The sequence below is a fragment of the Ictalurus furcatus genome, chromosome 21 (assembly GCF_023375685.1).
Source record: "Ictalurus furcatus strain D&B chromosome 21, Billie_1.0, whole genome shotgun sequence".
NCBI lineage: Eukaryota > Metazoa > Chordata > Actinopteri > Siluriformes > Ictaluridae > Ictalurus > Ictalurus furcatus.
In genome coordinates, this window is record NC_071275.1 from 5,036,515 (window position 1) to 5,057,513 (window position 20,999).

Here is a 20,999-nt window from a genome sequence, read left to right on the forward strand (position 1 = left end):
CTGTAGATGTGTTACATGGTGTGTGTGTTGTAGTACGGTAGGTGTGTGTTATATGGTACTGTAGTTGCAGGTGTAACGTTATGTTGTAGAGAATGAACATGGAAACATAATACAAATGAGACTCCTGTTTTGAGTCTCAGATAGGTTAAGATAGCATATACTACTATAAAAAATGTTAGGTTTATGTCAATAGTTAGCCTAGAACATGCCTTAATAAAACAATTATAATCCATGCTTATGTGTTATTACCTTTGGGACTGATTCACTGGCATTATGTGCATGCCATAAGTCAATTTCTCTTACAGGAGAATAGAAAAGTGTGAAAGTGTGTTCTGAAAATGAAATTTAAATCCCAAATGTCACCCTCGTATTGCAAGGAAAGGAATGTTGTGTAGAAAAGGAGTTGGGCCTAAACCAGGGTGTCCAAACATTACTTTTTTTCCCCCAAAGAGCACCAGATTAAACCTCTAATTAAAGCCAGCCAACTGCATCTATTCGAACTGCTGCTCCTGCTGCATCACAGGGCGGCGTAACGCACTCCGAGGAAAGAGCCGTTTACCTCGGCCTGCCCTGGTAATTACATTGTCTTACCACGTATGCACATGACCTCGATCATTTATTTATTTATTTATTACTAACCTCGATATCGCCCATTGCGTTTACATGCGTGTTTGTTTACATAAGCATGAACGTCAGCAACATTTTAGCCGTTCGCACTGCCTCTGTCCTCTCGTCCTCTCCAAGGCTGTCAGATTTCAATTCCGAACCTTGAATATTCGTCGAATTTAATATAAAAATGCACATTCGAGTGCAAGAACTGTGTGCGTTCAAATTTAATGTGTAGCAAGCACTCATACTGATTTCAATTCGAACATACCGTGAATTTAAAAAAAAAAAACGATGCCCAAGATATGAACAATGCACTGATGTTTAATGGAGGAAGAAAAATCTAGAAATAGTAGTTCTAGCATTTAAAATAATCCTGTCGAAGCACGTGTGAACTCGAACTTAAGTAAAGCGCGAATTCGGTAACGCCGCGCTAAAACACGGACGACGGATAATTTAAAGCAGGAAGAATTCGCAGTATTGTATTACAGTAGTGTACTCACTGTAATTTTATTGTTTCACGCAATCAGGATTTCACAGTCAGGGCAATTTTGATGGTTTTTGTTGGCGCATATTTAAGTTAATATGTAAAATGTTGTGAATATTTGGTTGAATTTTTGTATGTGCTCGTCAAGTAAAATGCTGCTGACTGATATTCAATGCCCTTTCAGTCAGAGTAAAATTGACTCGATTAATATGACATGAGGAAATAGACTAAATTTGAAGACTAAAAATACGACTAAACACCGTGTGAAATTTAACACTAGAACAGGCCCGGGAGCCTGGGTTAAATCTTTCGATTGTGTAATGTTCTGCACTTTAACAGCCAGGTTTGTTCTTTGCATTAAACAATATAACACCGTGCTGTTTTGGTTTGTATTTATCCGCTGCGTCCTCTCGTGGACTGTTGATTTAAAAATCTGGTGTTCGCTAATATTTTTCCGCTAACTGAAGTAATGTCTTTTTAGAATTCGAGTTTTGGAAATGTTTACGTGAAAATTACAATTATACCAGTGGTATAAAATGGTCTTAAAATGACGATAATATTGTTTATCGCAATTATTTTTCTGGGACAATATATCGTCCAACAATAGTAGTTATCGTGACAGACCTATATTTACATCCTTCCACATCCATGAGCTCACAGATGCTAGTGTCTCTGGGATTGAGAAGAGAGAGAGTATGCCATCTCTCCCAACCAGAGAGCATTGTTTTGAACAGTTCAACAAACAGACTTCATATAAAACCATAATGAACTTTCCTTTACTTTTACACTGTCCATTATTACCCAGATGAGGACGGGTTCCCTTCTGAGTCTGGTTCCTCTCAAGGTTTCTTCCTCATATCATCTTAGGGAGCGTTTCCTTGCCACCGGCTTGCTCAGTTGGGATAAATTCACACAGTTAAAATCTTTATCCTGTGTTTATATATATATCTGAAAAGCTGCTTTGAGACAATGACCATTGTAAAAAGTGCTATACACATAAAATTTAATTGATTTGAATGGTCAGTTTTGATCGTCGGGATTCGAACTCGTGCTCTTCCGCTGAGAGCCGCAGTGTACGTTTTTATGGTAACTTCCGGTGTTTTACTGTTTAGTAACGTCATCTTTAGTTAACACGGCTAAAACAAGCACCTCGGTTGTCATGTATACAGTCCTGATGCGAGAGTATCAGGTCTGTCAGTTTCCACAAGAGACCTGTATGGAGTGGAACGATTCCATGAGGAGTTGAATTAAAAGGGCTGTATGAACGGATATTAGTCACTACTGAATTTATCTTCATCACTCAGGGATGTTTTTTTTTTCCTCTAAAGCCGCATCCTGCGCTTTTCTCTCGGTGGCCTTCACGACTTCCACAGAACGCTTGCGTGTCGGTGTGTTCAGCGTGTCCACGGTCTACGCGCTCGCACTGAGTTTCAAGGTCGGAGGAGCACGCTGTGCTGTGAAAGGAGAGCAGCTTTTTTTTTTGTGGAAAAACGAGTCTTTTGTCACGTAGTAGAAAATGTACAGCTGTCAAACAGCATGCTTTTCATTGCAGTCACAAAGAGTTCGCGTCAATGCTCTGCCGTTGTATCGTGCAGCAGTACTCGCTGTGAGTGACGCATGCTCAGGTTGGGTAAAATGTGCTGAAGAGCTGTGTAGCAGTACTGTAGCAGCCTATGCACACCGGGTGGAGTGAAGTGTGTGTCGTTAAAGGATCAGCAGCTGGATCGTTAGTGGTTTCTCAGTGAGTAAAAGTGAGACAGGAGGCAGGTGTTTGAATACAGACCTTTGGGCGGTTTTCTTAAACCCGTGTTGCACATGTGGTCTGACACGCGAAGCCGCTTATTTGAGTTCCTGGCTCATGGCTTGGTGAGTATTGGAAATTCTTCTTCTTCTTTTTCTTCTTCTTCTTCTTCTTATTGTTGTTGTTGTTGTTGTTGTTGTTTATTTAATTTTTAAATACTTTTTTTCTATCACTGATTTTTCTGAAATTTCTCTGTTGCTTTGGGGAGGTTGGTGGCCGCCATCACCTATACATGTTGTGCTTAACATGTCGGTAGTATTGCATTTCCATTTATGTAGCGACTCGTATTCTCCACTTGAAGTAGAATCCTCAGGCTGTACTACAAAATAATACATCCATGCAACATTAGAGCTACATTATTATACAAATTGCTTGTTTTGCTCAGTGTTCAACTGAGGGGTATCAGGACTGGGCGATATGATTTTAAAATATCACGTCACAATGCTTGAAGGCTGTTTCTGTGATGCACGTCATGTATCGCGATATACAGGTTCGCTAACAAACTGCCGAGCAAAACCGTGTTGAATTGTGTTCGAGATGGATAAAACTGCAATACTCATCATACAGCTGAGGTCATAGGTTTATATACACCTTACAGAATCTGCAAAATGTTCATAAAAAAATATAAACTTTTGAACTGGGTCATTTATATAAATTCAGTTATTTCTGAGTCTATAAATGCATTTATCCATCATGCTTTATTCCTGGCTCAATAAATGACACCCTTACATCTCAGATTGGAGTGAAGGAGTTTTATTATTTTTATTCTTATTATTTATTCTTCTTTATTGTAAGCATAATTTGTGTTTGTAACCCAAAAACATGTCATTAAAATGTTATAAGATGATAAATCAGTGCATTTTGGCAAGACTGCCAAAAAAAATTCACATATTCAACACATGCTTATTTTAAGGGGAAAAAATATTAGTATTAACTTTTCTTTAAGCTACCCGTGAAACAGCTTAGGAGATGTGATTTGAGTCATATTTTGCTTTCTTTGAGAGAGAAAGTTGTACGTATTGTGTTGAGGGGCTTGAATTATTTCTTAATTCAAGGGAATCTGAGCTTAATTCTCTGTAGCAGTGTGTACAGCAAGTGTCTGATTCCTTCTTGACTCGACGTGCATCTCGAAGACCAGAAGAATGGTCTTCTGTTGAATTGGATAACGGACCGTACCTTTCTGTATATGCAGAGACCTGGGATGCCCCCGGCAAACCGGATGACTCCTCAAGGCCCACCCATGGGTCCTCCAGGCTACGGCGCTAGTCCAGTACCTCGCCCTGGAATGCCAGTCATGGACCCGTCTCGCAAGAGGCCTGCACCACCTCAGATCCCACAGCAGGTCCAACAGCAACAGAACCGCAACCAACAGTGAGTAAACCAAAAATGTGTATCTGTGCAGCTACCCAGTACTTTTGTAGTATCTTCAGATCTAAATTGTGTTTTGTTTTTCCGCCTCTTTCAGTGCCAAGAAGAAGAAGATGGCTGATAAAATTCTACCTCAGAGAGTAAGTGGCGTTTTTCCCAAATTAAGTAGAAGTGTATTACTCCTTATAAAACGCACATAAAACTGCTATTGTTTTGATATGTTAATGTTTGCAAGATGTGATTCAGTAGTTTGCAAACAGTTGAATTTCTATCAGAAAGACTTTAGCGTTGACAAGTGGGAGACCACACCTCTTTCACTGGGGCTAATAGGCACATAGGCCACGCCTCCTTTCGATGGGCCTGACGGACGCAGCACGATCGCCACGTTTGATGTTTCTAAGTAATAGCAGGCTATGACATGTGCATGTCATGTAGTATTTGACTCTTATCTACATGTTTACTCCGTATTAGTAGATGTTTATTCAGTCAGTTTTGCCTCCTGATTATGTACGACGACATCATTTAAATAAAAATTTGCAAAAAGCCAAATCTAACGCAACACAATCCTGTAACTTCAGTCAGTCTGATTTTCACGTTTTTTTTCCTTCTTCCTGTCGCTGCAGATCAGAGAGCTAGTCCCAGAGTCTCAGGCTTACATGGATCTGCTGGCCTTCGAGAGGAAGCTGGATCAAACCATCATGCGCAAGAGACTCGATATCCAGGAGGCACTGAAGAGACCCATCAAGGTTGAACATCTTTGCTTACCTTCAGTAAAATCACCTGTACCTGGAAGTACAAATGCATGAGAGAATATTCAATTATCACAATAATCACTAAAAACATTTTATAGCTGCTTATGATGCTTTTCATGATATATTTATAATAAAAAAATATTAAAAAAAAGATTTCTATATGCTTATCAGTATTGGCATTGGGCAGAAAGTGTGATCGGCTAGGGCAGGGTTCACGAAACTCCACAGGGTTCACGGTGACTTTGCAGGAGCTTCATGAGACTTTGGTGGTAATGTCAGTGACTACGTTTACATGGACAGCGGTAATCTAATTATTGACCTTACTCTGAGTAAGATGATTAAGGTGTTTACATGAGTCGCTTTTAGAGTACTCCTTTCATGATCCCGTTTTACATGTTATAGAACATAGTTCGATTAATGGCACACGTCATTACGTCACCGCGCCACACCGTCCGATGTTCTCTCCAGAATTTCACGTATCGATATACAGTTGGTCTTCGTTATGGTACCGTATACACTTTTGGGTGTTTTTAGTTTTAATTTTACGAACGCTTCAGGTGCAGTTAATTATTTGTCATATTGTACGTGCAAATAGACGACTGCTTGAAGCCGTGGGCTGCGTCCCAAACCACGTACTTACCGTCTATATAGTAGCCGGAACACATGTATTTCGCGTACTGTATACATGTATTTCTCCTACTATACAGCAGGTAAGTACGCGGTTTCGGACACAGCCGTGCTCTCTTGTTTACCGTCAAACGGTTGAGCACTGCAGTGTGTGATCGTGTCCTGTCATAAAATGCGGTGAAAACTCTCACACGACGTTAATAGTGTGATTAAGGTGTTTACATGTCTGTAACACACGTCGATAATGCGACTAAAACAGGAATACTCCACACGTCTTAATTCCATTTGTATTTACTACGAGTATGACCTTAACCGGATTAAGGTCATCAATAATCGCTGTTTACATGCTAGTTTCTTAATCAAGAGTATCGTCTTAATCGGGTTAATATCGGATTATTGTTGTCCATGTACACGTACTGAATGACGCATTAAATTACATTTTAATTTTATATGTTTTTACAAGTTAAAAAAAAAAAAAAATTCATTAAACCCATTGATACTGTAGTGTTTTATTGTAACCTCATAAATAAAAAGTGATGGAAGTTGATTGAATTACTTGGTTCATTCATAGCATGTGAGAGTTGAACGTAAATTACATCGTAAGCTCGCTATTTATTTAATATTTAGACTTGCGTGCCTGGACATTGACGAGGCCGGACGCTTCGCGGCGTGTGTGATATGTTTGAAGCAGCTTTCTAATGAAAGAATGAAGCCTGCTTTCTAAAAACGACATTTGGAAGTAAAATCTGAAAATCTGGCCATAAAACCAAACAAAGGTTGAATAGATTAGATTAAAAAAGCAACAAAAGGTGGTGAATGAGTAAATTAACTCGCTTAACAGGCAAATCGCTTTAGAGGCTAGAGCAATAGACGTTTAAACTTTCACAAGGTATTGAGTAGTAAAGAGAATTCCAGAGCTGCTTTCTGTGCCACTTTTAAATACCTAAGGGGCCTCGTTCTAAATGGAGCGCAGGGCTAGTGATTCATTTCTAGTGTTCTTGAAACCAGAATCGTGAAGGTTAAATCTTATGATGTATCGTGTAGAAATGATTGACACCTGCCTAGTTTAAGTATTTGTTGTGAAATGTAATAAGTCATTTTGTGGCTGAGTATTCAGTAATCAAATACCCTATGTTGAATGTAGACACTGAAATGGGGTTTTGTTTTACTCAACAGGAATAGAAACATTTCACTTTTTCGGCTAAGGGGCAATAACTAGAATGTTGATTTAAATCTAGTAAATGAACAAAGTGGTATAATTCTGCCATTAGGATTAATTAATTAATTAATTAAATATAGTCTCATCCAGTGCTTTATGTAATTTTGAAAAAGTAAGCTGGAAGCTGTAACAGGATTATAACACAACTGGTCATATATGAACCTGGAAAGGATTTTCAAAACTACTGCGGGAAAGTCCGGGTTTGTGATAAACATTTGTGTGTGTGTGTGTGTGTGTGTGTGTGTATACACCATGTCTGAGTGAGAATAAGATCAGCTGATGGATAAATGAAATCATTTGGTTAGTAAAATGGTTGATTTGTGTTCTTTACACAGCAAAAACGAAAGCTGCGAATTTTTATCTCCAACACTTTCAACCCTGCCAAGCCTGACGCCGAGGATGGTGAGGGAACCGTAGCATCGTGGGAGCTGCGAGTCGAAGGCCGGCTGCTCGAGGACGTAAGTATCGACGTATCTAAGTATTCTAGATATCCTGGAATTATAACGAGCGCTTTTGTGTAGGGATGTTGCCTTTTGGTTATTTTACTTCTGAAGACATTCTGTTCATAGTGAAATCGTGTGGGCCTGAAGTCTCACGGATGCATAGTAGGACATCAGCGTCGCTACAGAGTTGCTGCAGATTTGAAACCCCACATGTATTAAACCTCAGTAGCAGACAATGGGAAAAGTCCAGGCAGTGTTTTTCTGATCTTCAGCTTACAGAATTGGGGAGCCTGTTCCCACTGGTAGCCTCAAGTAGTTGTGAAGAGTGATTGAGTTACTCAAGGCTTCCTGTCAGCTTGAACCAGCCAACAAGGCGTTTCTACCTGCAGAACTGCAGCTCGCTGAATATTTGTATTTTTCCCACCATTCTCTGTAAATTCTAGAGATTGTCCTGCATTAAAATCCCAAGACATAAGCAGTTTCTGAAATACTCAACCCATACTCAAACAGGTCTCGGGTTGTAGTCACTGAGCTCACATTTTCTCCCCATTATCTGAAGATCCTGATGTGTATCTGCATGATTTTAAGCATTGTGCTGCCATGTGATTCTCAAATTGTGCAAAATCCTTTGAGAAACTTGTTTGTTTTTAGCCTCTCTATAGAAGTCTGTCTTTGCAGACGATATATATAAAAAATAGCAAATCCCATGTTTTGCTCTGAAAGCATATCAAGATGTATATGAAGCTATTTTGCTGAGACCGTTCCTTATCTGTCCAATTCATTTCTTTCAGACTGCTGTATCTAAATACGAGGCCACCAAGCAGAAGCGGAAGTTTTCCTCTTTCTTCAAGTCTTTAGTGATTGAACTGGACAAAGACTTGTATGGGCCTGACAATCATTTGGTAGAGGTAAGACACTTTGCCATCGATAGCCGTCAGTCACACAACAGAGGCTGTGCTTGTGTGTAATAGGTGTTTGATTTGTTTGCGCAGTGGCACAGAACACCCACTACTCAGGAGACTGACGGCTTCCAGGTGAAAAGGCCCGGAGACGTGGGAGTGCGCTGTACTGTCCTCCTCATGCTCGACTACCAGGTAAACCATCTGCTATGGACCGGATGTGAAATGTATTAACGTTATACGAGTATTTCAGATGTCCTTAGCGCAGAAAAACCTGCTAAAACAGTGATGCACCAAATACCAAAACAATGGTCTGTGTGTGTGATAACTGCAGAGCTCTAAATTTCTACTGGCAGACCAACAAGGTTTTCTTTTCAAAGCCTGCTCAAATCTCTAGGAACCACCAGGTGTTGCTGTAATCACGTAGTGAGCTCAACAGAGGGAAAGGCGCCGTTTTAATAGTCGTGATGTCATTTCTAATTTGCTTCTTGAGTCAGCAACCCATAGTGTGATGATGAGAGCGTAGAGATGAAGTGTGTTCTGTGTTAAAGTGATCTTGTCCTGTGCACTCTGCAGCCTCCTCAGTTTAAGCTGGACCCCAGACTGGCTCGCATGCTGGGCATCCATACCCAGACCAGACCAGTCATCATCCAGGCTCTGTGGCAGTACGTGAAGACGCACAAACTGCAGGACCCACATGAGCGCGAGTTCATCAACTGCGACAAATACCTCCAGCAGGTAAGGATGAGAAATGCAGCGAGAACCTGAAAGTGAATAAAATCCTTTGTTTTGTTTTTCTTTTTGTTTTTTTGTACGTGCATCTTGGTCTTATGGGTGCCTGTATATCAATATATATTATAAATGTTATTTTGTGGATAATTCTGTTTGTCAGTTGCTGAAAATTGCTTACAATTTTCTTTTCTATTTTAAAATCCTGCACTTTCATTTGGATTGTCTCTTACAATTAATACATCTACACTCTCTACAACTTATTTTACATGCAGCTATCTGGCTAAGCTGCTTTAAATTCGGTATATCCTGAACACTATTTACCGTTGTGGAAATTCAAGCCACTTGTGACACCTTTCATGTCCCAGCCTATTGTGATATTTCAAAATATGTATTAATTAATGCAGTCCTCTCGGTTTCTTCAACCTGTTTTATGGACGCTTTATATGGATGAGAACATTATGTTTCAAGTACAGGATAAAACATGAAGGAGGTTGTGTGATGCTGCTACCACCCGAAAAATATTTTACACAGCCAACATTTTCATTTTAGAAGCAATTCATTGTACCTTTTTATAATTGGTTTTAATGTATAAAAACGTTTAGTGTTGCAGTATCCACAAAACCGGTTGGTTGAGTCATCCTGACCCGCTTGTCTCCTTTTTCTGCTGAAGCAAAGTTTTTGTTGTTGACCATCTGGCATGGAAGTCCCTTTGTTTTGGTTGTTACTACTGAAACAGTAATGTATAAGAAACAGTGTATGAATATAACCCGTGAATTGCAGGGAACAGAAATACTGTAGGTGACATTTGGTGCTTGGTCAGATTGGTTAACAAATAAAACAGTACTAAGAACTATGCACTAAGAATCCTGAACTCAATACTAGTGTAAAGATTAAAATATATATATATATATTTTTTAAACTCTTGTTCTCTGCAGATCTTTGAGACTCAGAGGATGAAATTTTCTGAGATTCCGCAGCGGCTGCATGCTCTGCTGATGCCTCCCGAACCGATCATCATTAACCATGTCATAAGGTAGAACTCTAATGTTATGAAAGTGTTTTTGCCTGAGGTACCTCGAAGAGATCCACTCATTCTTTATGTGCTCCTGTTTGGCCCATCACCAGCGTGGACCCGAATGACCAGAAGAAGACGGCCTGTTATGATATTGACGTTGAAGTGGATGATACCCTCAAGACCCAGATGAACTCTTTTCTGCTGTCCACTGCCAGTCAGCAGGAGATTGCAGGCTTGGATAACAAGGTATGCAAAAACCCTTTAGTGCCTTACCGTTTTAATTAAGAGCCCTCAGATTGAATGAATTGGTTGAACATCGTTTCATGGATGTGTATACAAGGGCGAGTCTACTTACTTATATTAAAGCTGGCTAAGAATGTAGAACGTTAGCTTTTTAATGTCATGTTATCACACCAGATAGCTAGTAAAACTGGCACTGTTAAACATTTGGCTGTTCATTACAATATTAACAAACAATAAACCTAAAAGATTAACTGCTTTGTATTACCTTTTATGTAGGCTGGCCTCAAAAAGAACGGACATTTCATTTATTTAAAAAAAAAAAGTGTTGGGCATGTCATCATGATCCTCCGTGTTGTAGTTGTAATAATAGCAATAATGATGATAATTAAAGTTGCAAGCAGCATTTTTGGGGGCCAAGCACCTGGATTTGGTGAGTTGCACATTCAAAGACACATTACAATTGTTGCCTACGCAATCACAGAGCCATAACAGGAGAACGGTTTTGAATTTCAGAATTCCTTTGATAACTTTTGTTCGGACGGGTTTCAGGATGATGTGAGCCAAATTTCTGTGAAGTGTGGCAAAAAATTTTTTAGGGGAAGCAGCAAAAGTTGTGGTAACTTTTGACCAGTAGGTGGCGCTGGCATGAAATTTGTTGCATAGCTTCAGGCCTTGGTCGTGAATGTACCTACCAAGTTTTGCTTCAGTTTTGTTTCATTACGAACAAAACCATTTAGAGTATATTTTTAAACATTTTAAAAATTTTAATTTTTAAGTTTTTATGAGGCTTACTCTGTAGATGATGTCTGCCAAATTCGGTGGTGATTGGACTAAATTTGTAGGAGTGGTGGGGAAAACTTTTTTATTATTATTATTATTATTTTTTATTTTTTTTTTACATAATCCAAGTTATTGACATCATAGGATGTGTTGAACTCGTCTCGGCCCAGGGAATCCAGCGTTGCCTGGCTTTTTGACACACAGCTATGACCATAAACTTACTTCCAAATTTGACCCGATGGTGGCACAAGAGCTTTGGCAGCACTTGGCCCAGATTTGGTCAGAATGTTCTTTAGACCCTCCCCAATCAGTTGGCCAAATTTCACGACTTTTTACCAGACAGTTCTGTGGGCTGCCATCGACGCCCTAGCCAGAAGAAGAGTAATAAGGAAAGGTAGAATAAATAGCAGGCCTACGCATCTTCGGTGCCTCCTAATTATACACGACAATGATAATTATAATTTATTATAATGTATTATGATTGTTTACTTTAACACAGGAAACAATTGTTTCTATAGCACCTTCTCGCACTAATTTGCTGTAAGTAACTGATGGTAGAAAAGACAAAAATTTAGATGTTAGTTTTCAGCAATCTGAAATCCTTTTTTCTGTTTGCATTCTTCAGTGGTTCTGTTCTGCTTTCAAACTGAAGCTCCTTGGCAGCTAATTAACCAGTGCACCTGTGATTTAAGGTCTTTTTACCACAGGGACTTGACACATGTGTAGGCAGACTTTAAATAAAGCAGCAAAAAAGTGATTCAAGATTTCAAGTTTGAACACCCTTAGGGCACAATGAGGACACTTTAGTCTTTTTTTAGTTGCAAGTATCAAAATTGCTGAGCTCTCAGTCATCAATACACGCAGATTCATTCTCACGGCTATTCTTATCCAATGTCTTTAGAAATAGCTGGTAGTTTAAACATGTTAGGGGACCCCCCCCTTTTCTTCTTTCAATAATTGCAAAGCTCTTAGGCATTGAAATCATTGTGTCTGTGGTTTGGAATCATTTTTGAATATTTGAGTGAAACTGTGATCGTGTTATGTGTGGACCAATCACTGGCAGGGAAGTATATCTTTCCACCTCTATAGCTTTCTTACTTAAAAGCCAGATAGTCTAATGCCAGATACCTTATGTAAATAAGGGTTAGATTCCAAGAGGATCATGCAAAGCTTTTTCCTCTGACTAAACTGAACTCCTAATTTTCTATCATGTTTATGATGTGGTGTCTTGTTGCGGATACTCCAACATTCTCATTTACAACCCAAGAATCCATGTTGTATGCAAACATTTATACTCGCTCCATGAGCAACAACATGGCCCATGGACAGTGAGTCACCTTATTGGTGATTATTGGTCATATAATCACCTTATAGGTCATAGTTAGTTGTTTGCTATCACCTCAAACTAATAAACGCATTAAAAGGTCCTGGCACATGTAGGGAAGAATGGTACTCTTGAAAAGCGGTATTATTGTGAAATGCTTTGCTTGCATAATGACCTTTTGTTCATAGGTGTATCTTCTTATCAGCATTACATTAATTTGTGTACAACGACCACGGTGTCTCTTCTGCCCCTGTAGGATTAAATGACACCATGTTTTAGCACATAACTGTTCAAATCATTAAGGGTCTCAGGAATTACTAAGTAAATCATTTGCTAGTCAGGGGTTTTTTTTTGTGTGTTGTGTAATCATAATGAATACAAATGTATATTAACCACATTTAGAGTAATTAGGCCTAGTCTGGTACTAAACTGTGTATGAGCTTGTTGTTCGTTCACTGGAGAATCCAGTTTTCTATTTGGAGCTGCTGTCCTCACTTTTTTTTTGTCTTTTCACTTTTCAACCTTTGTGCCCATTGTTTTTCAGATATGTTCCCTTTGACCTGGTTTCATCACTAGTCAGTCAGCTTGCAGTGATTTCACTGATTCTGCCATTCCGTGTTAGTCTTTCACCTTTATCAGTTTGCGTGTGGGCATGTCTGAAGGCTTGTGGCAATATTAAATGTTTATCCTGCATTCATTGCTCAGCGGTTTATTACATCAGTGTTGTATTTAAAGTTAAAGTAACGGGTTTGAAGATCAGCCTTATTGTTGGGATTGACATGAGTTTCTGTTTTCTGTATAATTTGGTATTTCATCGAAGACACATCCGATCGCAGTCACATTGCAGTATTAAAGATTCTGAAGCTTGCAGCTAGAAAAGTGTACAGAAGGTCAGACACCCCCTGAGCCAATGGGAAGAGCATCTGAGACTGAGAATAGGGGGTAGGTTCACACATGCAGCATTTAGTCCCTTTGAATCCAATCTTGGACCAAAGCAACTTGTCTAAGAGTGTCTAAGTAAGCTTCTGTTCCAAGTCAACACTAGCACAGTTTGATAGCAGTGAAAAAGCGATTCGATCGAACCGAACGTGCTGTGTATTTTGGGTTGTAGATTCAAGTTGTTAAACTGAGCCCCAGGACCAGAGCTGTAGCACTGTAGAAATGCAGTGTGTTCTGGGTATTTGGACCAAAACCTTAAAAGGGAAAATAAGCTGTGGAGGTTTAAGCAAAATGTTTTAAACTAGTTATATAAGCGCCACCTTTGTGCTTGGGTGAATTTTTTTTTTTTTTAAATTTTTTTTTTTGTACACACTCATGGTAAAGGTACTTTTTTCCATTGCTGCATTTCTGACCAATGAAAGTTTCATAAGTGCATTTTCAGAATTACGTGCCGCTTAGCCGACTTATTTTTGTTGCTTTTTGATTTGATTAATTATGTGAAGTGTAGGGTAGTTGCGCAGTGTACCGGTAGCATTGTTGTATCGTGATACTAAAGCTTAAAAATACCGCTGATGCCACTGTATTTATTTTTTATTTTTTACATGTAGTATCATCAATACAGTAGCACCGTAAGTAATGTTGTATGTGTGGCAGTTAATACTATTTTTTTACTAAAACTACACCCCTCACTGCTTTTTCAGAATACACAAAGGTTAGGGACACTTCATGTAAAATAAATTCTTTACCTTGATCTTTAAATATTTCCTGTTTGCTAGTAAGCTGTGTAAATACTAAAATTAGCCGAAGCGAGCTAATGTTCTGGTAACCGCTGTGTGTAAATTCTAAAAATAGCCGTGTTTGCTAGTAAGCAAGCTGATGTTCCCAATCTTATGATTTTTTTGGTTTGTTTGTTTCCAAATTCAGTTATTTATTCCCATCACTTCTACTCATATTCGAGGCACTGACAAATACCTTTATTATTTGCAGTGTATTGATCATTGTTGTAATATTTTTGTCAAGTGCACCGTTAAGGCCAATCCCCCAAAACAAAATACCGAATTGATAATAAAGTAATCACTTTTTCCAGACTAAGGTCTGTACTGTCTGGTTTATTCATGATCGCCAGTTCACACTGTCCGTAAGCCCTCAGTGACTGGTCTTTTATCTAGCTTGTGTTGTGGTTAGTCACTTCAGCTGTAGAGTGAGGTAAACAATAGGTTCAGTCCAGTCTGTTTTTGTTCTGTGTTGTTCAGGGGGAATGAAGAATACAGTTTATTTTTATAAGTACTGAAGCTTTACGGCATTGTTTTGCTGCGCACCCTGTTCCTTTTGGTCATATTTCAAAGTGTTGTGCATCTTCCGGCAGCACAGCTTCCAAACACTCTTTGTTTGCATATAGTTTCACACAATGGGCCTTTTTCCCCCCTTAAAAAAAAACCTGATCTAGGAAGATGCTGACATGTAGTGCATTTTAATCAGTTTTACAGCTGAACATTTTACAGTTCATTTCAGAAGGTTAGGGTGATGTTTTTGGCCAGTGTTTGTGCACATGGCAGAGTGTTAATGGCCTTGGAGTGGAATTCCTCCCTTTTTTGTGGTTTGGTAATGACTGATCTAAAGCTGGTGTCACAGTCCATGCCCTAATGACCCTGCTCAGTTCATTGGCATTTTGCAACTTATACATTTAAACAACTAAACTGGATATGTCCTGTAAAGATGTACTTTGCACTTTTACATCAAACGTTCCAGCAAACGTTCAGTCTGATTATAGTGTTTTATGGCCTTTATGGCTCAGTTCTGTTGCGTATAATGGGAAACGTTATTATTCTAGTATTTAGACTAATGGTGTATTTACATTTTTACTTTGTGTTCTCACCGAGTTAATCTTTTTTTTTTTTTTCTTCTTTTTCACCAGATTGTGTTGTTTTGTTCCCTTTGACCTAGTTTTGTCACCAAGTTAGCTTGTAGTGATCTAATTCTTTTTTGTTTTATTGCCTTTATTTATTTATTTTCAACACATTGAGATTTTGGCTTTTGAACCCTTTCCATCCATGTCGGCATCACCTTTAGATTCACGAGACCATTGAGACCATCAATCAGCTGAAGACTCAGAGGGAGTTCATGCTGAGCTTTGCCCGTGATCCTCAGGGCTTTATCAATGACTGGCTGCAGTCCCAGTGCAGGGACCTCAAGGTAAAATACACTTTATGATCAACCCCAAAGCGCAATGCTGTATTTGTTTTGACAGAGTAATATCCTGCAAGTGAATCTGAAGTTCAATCACCAGTTATAAACCTTGTATTCTTGCTGGGTTTGAACGGCAGGTTTCAGTGCTTCCCTCATTCAGTAAGATTAGCGATGGATTGTTTAACCTTCACCCCAGGCCTCCATCTATACCCGTGTTTGTTTGTTCCGCTCAGCCGTTTCTTGGTGGTGCGCCAGTATATGGCTGACTGGACTAATAAGTGGTGGGGAATGCATGAGAGTGACTCTCCATCGAAGGTTGTGAATGTTGCTGATTTCACAATGCACAACTAGTGTGAAGTCATCCAGTTGGTGACTTAATTTTGTAACAAGTGTTAACTTTTAAACCATTCTGTTGTTTTTATTTGTTGTTTTTTTTTTTTTTTAAAAAATGAGGATGTATTCACATGTAAGCACATCCAAGCACACTGCTGTTAAAGTGTTGTTTTTGACCAGCTTAAATGGAAATTTAAATGAACCAAGAGCAAGAAAGCTGTAGGAAGAACAGTGGGAACCACAAGTGAAACCAATGGGTTGGGTTGAGTGCAGCGACCACTAGTTACAGTGTACAGGGCAAATAGTCCATGTTGGTTATTTTAGGCACCTTGAGTGAGTACCTGAGTTTCTCAGGTAATGGACAGGTTTGATAGTGCTGTAACTCTGAATAGGCGTTTGTGCTTTCAAAAAGGCTTAGTGTGAGGAAGTCATTGGCTACTCTGATTACAACGGCACTGGAGATCGGAACATGCAGTCAACATCAACTGCACGGATCATTTCAATCACAAATTATCCTCCTTTGGAAGGATTTAGGTTTTCTTATTTTGGTCGTGGATTATTGTAACAAAAAATACAGTTAACTCTGTAGGTGGGCATCTCCCTGCTCATGCATGAAATTAAACTAATCACTAACTGGACTTCCCATGATCTTCCTGTCTCGTGTAGACCATGACCGACGTGGTAGGAAACCCCGAAGAAGAGAGAAGAGCCGAGTTTTATTTCCAGCCCTGGGCTCAAGAGGCTGTATGTCGCTACTTCTACTCCAAGGTAAGGCTTTGTTTGCCTGGTGTTGGTGTGCCTTAATAAAAGAATTCTCAAATCAGATTTTCTACCAATGTTCATTGTTCGCTATAGTCTTCTAAACAAAATGATCAAACAGATCACCGTCCACTCCTCCCTATGCTCACGCCACACCCAAATAACTTCTACAAGAACATCGGCTTGTTTTCGAATTCAAAATATCCACCTTAAGGTTTTGCTCCTAATTTACAGAAGCATGGTGGTGGGTTTTCAGAGCATGAGCTATTTTGAACAATTTTAACCACAGTAAGTCTTCAGATACATAGAGCAGGCTCTGATTGCAGAGTGCCAAAAGGTCTACAGTTCCACATTTCTTTTTCGGCTGTTTTTTGTAATCTAGTTATTAATAATACTATATCTTAGCAATAAAGCAGATATGTCTTAAAGTTTGTTATAGGAATGGTCCAGTGGCCCCTAGCTGACCCAGAAAGAATTCCCTTGTGATGTGTCCTACCATCCTGAGGATCTTTGCCTTGAAAACGTGTCTTCTTATGGTGGTGTTATTTCCTCAGTGCCATCTGTAGTATGGTATATTATGTTTTGTTTTTCTCGATAGCCATCTGGATCCCAGATTTTTATGTCATGATACAAGCCAGATAGTAGCTTTTTTTCCCCTCATCTTTGAGCTGGGATGTTTCTATCTTTTACATCAGACACAGTTAAATATACACCTTATTAATTATGGGAGCATGGAATTATTTTTCAGATTCAACAATTTTATATCTATATAGTGGCATATATAAAAAATAAAATGAGGCTTTATACTGGTTGTAGCTTTCGCTGGCCAGTTTAGTCAGCTTGTGGGATTGACGATTCGAGTCGAGAGTATGGAGACAAATCTATGTCCTGTAGCATTTTTTTTTTTTTTTTTTTTTTTTTTTTTTTTAAAGCGTAGGGTTTTTTTTTCAAGAATTGCCTGAAGTATTCCATGGATTTAAGTGCTATGTGAGTGAATACATCAGTCTGTGCTCAGAATTAAAATGTTCCATTCCAGGAGGCAGCATCTTTCTGTAAAATTAGTGTTTACCCAGGCAGGGCTACATTTTAGCCTGGCCTTCAGTGGTGTTTAGTTGCTCTGATAGGATGCATGTAAAACTCCAACGCCTGAGCGCGTTTAGGTCCCGAAGGAGACTCCTTGATCGCTGAAGGTGGATAACAGACAGATATTTAGTCACTGGTGTACGTGCAGTCTCTTCTGTACAATGATGCCACAGTGCACTGAGAAATTCTCATTGTCCAAGATGGCTGCCCTATGACGTTACAGCGTTCAGCTACAATTTTGTATATTTGAGGCAGTCAAGAAACAGTGGGTGTGAATTTTCTCAAGGTGAAAGAAGGAAAATAAAGTATCCATTTCAAACTGAAATAAAAATCAACGGGTAGCACCTGTAACGGATCTCATTACTCCGCCTCTTCATGGAGCGTTAATACCATCCAAATAGGGCTGTAACCTGATTACCTCGTCAGAGTGCTGTCCCTTTGAAGACTTCGATAGGGTTATTTCTGTTTTCTCCTGAAATAACCGATGTGTTTATTTAATTCCAGGTCCAGCAGAGGAGACAGGAGCTGGAGCAAGCACTGGGCATCAGGAATACATAAGCAGGAAGGGACACCTAAGGGAACAGAAGAGGCTGTCTGCTGTCTTTGGTTCCTTATCAATGACACTAAACTACAGTTTGTTTAACCACACTCCTGCTGTGGCTGGTATGAGACGGCGTTCAGTGTTACTCCTTCTAAACCAGAAAGATCTCACATGCTTTGGTTCCCTGAAAACCGAAATGTCTCGTCTCCTACTCTGTTCCTTGTCCTGTTGTTATCTAGGGGGAGGGGTAATAGATGCTTCTCCCTTTTTAACGTGTTCCAGCTAGAGTCAAATGTCGTTACTGCAGTGGCTGTGAAAATCTTTCAGCCAAATTCTTTATAGGCTACTAATAGAAGTAAGTAAGCTTCAATGGTATTTAGTTATTCTGATAGGATGCATGTAAAACTTTAACGCCCGAGCGTGTTTAGGTACCGAAGGAGACTCAAGGCCTTGATCGCTTGACTTGGATAAGACGACGATACTTTTCATAACCCACAATAGATATTTAATAGTCACTAGTGTAAGTGCAGTCTCTTATGTGCAATGATGCCACAGAGCACCAAGAAGACATTCTTGTTGTCCAAGATGGCTGCCCCATGACGTTACAGCGTTCAGCTACAATTTTGTATATTTTTAATACAGTGTCCTGAACTACACTGGCAAGATCACTGACGAACTGGATGTTGTTTGAGGCAGATATTTACAGAACGATTTTGAGATGGATCTCTATTACTTTAGCCTTGTTCCTCCAGTGCAAAAACAATTAGAAGCAATTTTCAGACACAAACTATGTCTCGGCTGTTCAACCATGTATTTTGTTTTGTTTTTTCTTTCCAACTTATCTGTTTAAATAGCTCAGTAATTAGACCGACTTTTTCAGTATTGTTTGAATTGTTGTTTTCACCAGCTCTAACAATGACTATATGTTATGGCAGTGTCTCTTAAAGTGCTAAACAGCTCGACGACCAACAAAGCTGATTGATCATTCTCGGTTTCTCATGAGCGTACCACACATGAGGTTTAATCATCTTGGCTTTGTGACTTCCAGGATTTATGTTACGAGTTCAGTAATTAGCCTCCATTCTGAGATATTTAAACGTCTCCTGACTGACAATACTCCGTTACTGCATCATGTTGAGTTGATTTCTTTTTTTTTATAATATACACACACACACACACACACACACACACAAGAAATTCCTTTTGTAAACGGTGCTGCATAGATTGTAGTGGATTCCAAACTGTGGTTGACGTAAAGGATAAATCGATGATGTGTTGTGGGGCCACTTTTACTTTGTTTTTTTTCCTTTGGCAAATGGTAGATATTTGTCTTTTGATATTTTTATCATTATATGGACTATATGAATATTAGTTAGGTTTAGATTCATATTACAGAAGTAGTGTAGTACGTCGGCTCTACAAAGCCGCGAAATGGTGAGCAGATGCTTAGAACTAGTCGACTGGCTTTAAAATCGATATGACTGTCACCGTCATGCTCAGGTATTTTCTCCACCATGAACATCTTTAAGCAAGTTCTTACCATTTCACTGGCCGTCAAATGAATACTTCAGTTCCGTACACTCACACTTTCATGAAGGACACACTAAGAGCCATGATTGTAGCGGGCTTGAGTTGCCAAATTTTCTGAAAGTCGAAGAAATAGTCATTTGCTTAAGATTTTCCAAACTGTCAATATTTAATCTTGTGTGCATCATTTCATTTCCTCATTACAAAAAAGTGTAAGGTTTTTTTTGGGTTTTTTTCCCCTTTTATGGACCAAACTTGTTTGAATGTGTCAGCCTTATAATAAAGATGAACTTATATTGATGTTTATTGTATGATTTGATATAACCCTAAATACTGAGTCTAGAGGTCGAACTGATAGTGGAGTTTAATGGTATCGGTAACCAAGTTGGACAGTACCTGCTGATATCCGATACATTTTTTAATTAGTTCTGAATGAAAACGTAATACATTGCTGAACTTTTATTGCAAATATAAACCGTACTGACTGTAGCAATTGAAATAAATATATAAATATTAATATATGAATTATTAATTAATATTAAAGTAAATAAAAGATATCCATCCAAACTGAACTAAAAAGTAACACTCCAAATACAAATAGACATGCCAAATGAATCACAAACACTTCAAATGACAAAATTGGCCAGTGTGAGTTTTTATTTTGCTTTCAGAGGCCGCTCTTGTACTGTATAATGGCAGCTGAGCCTTCTCAGCTGCTCCTGCAATGAACGCATCCGGAAAACTATCAGTGTGGATTTTTTCCGATAACCGATAGTTCCAGCAATCGGTTATCGTGCCGATTAATTGGCAAAACCGATCAATCAGTCGACCTCCAATTTAGTCACATTCCAATGTATGCTATCATTGATTTTATATAGCACCTTTTAATGTCAAGCTGTTATATTCAACTTTTAGCACCTTTTAATATCAAACTGTTATATTCAACTTTGAGGTGGTAACAGTAAGTCGGGGCACATCATCGCTTTTGTTGATTATTTTCCTAATACAGCACACCTTTTTTGTGTATTATATCTTGGTGGGCATGTAGAAAATGATATTGGCCTGTACAAAAGGCGAACCCTTTTTTAAAGACCAAATGACTTCTTTGAAGTCTTCTTTGAAGTTTGATCATTTGAAAGGCTCCATGTTGTATCTTCACATAGATTTTAAAATATAGCTATATTTTTCAGAGTTCACAACTTGTGCAAAAAGTTGCATTTTTTGATATCCTAAATTACACCATGCAGTTGTTATTGGTGTTGCACGTTGTAATTCCCAATACTTTGCATGAGTTTAGTCCTTACGTGGATTTGTTTGTCATGGAAATCCATGCC

The 20,999-nt window shown here is 38.9% G+C and overlaps 1 protein-coding gene across 1 annotated transcript in view; it reads left to right on the top strand.

Moving 5' to 3' along the window:
- smarcd1 (SWI/SNF related, matrix associated, actin dependent regulator of chromatin, subfamily d, member 1) overlaps positions 1-19,961 on the top strand; it is a 21,594-nt gene extending 1,633 nt beyond the window's left edge. The window contains exons 2-13 of the mRNA XM_053653236.1: positions 4,087-4,265; positions 4,360-4,402; positions 4,886-5,008; positions 7,196-7,318; positions 8,095-8,211; positions 8,296-8,397; positions 8,779-8,940; positions 9,870-9,967; positions 10,060-10,195; positions 15,306-15,428; positions 16,422-16,523; positions 18,102-19,961. Coding sequence (XP_053509211.1) covers positions 4,087-4,265; positions 4,360-4,402; positions 4,886-5,008; positions 7,196-7,318; positions 8,095-8,211; positions 8,296-8,397; positions 8,779-8,940; positions 9,870-9,967; positions 10,060-10,195; positions 15,306-15,428; positions 16,422-16,523; positions 18,102-18,155 — 1,362 coding nt within the window. The 3' untranslated portion in view covers positions 18,156-19,961. The remainder of the gene's footprint in view (positions 1-4,086; positions 4,266-4,359; positions 4,403-4,885; positions 5,009-7,195; positions 7,319-8,094; positions 8,212-8,295; positions 8,398-8,778; positions 8,941-9,869; positions 9,968-10,059; positions 10,196-15,305; positions 15,429-16,421; positions 16,524-18,101) is intronic.
- Positions 19,962-20,999: the final 1,038 nt, after the last annotated feature.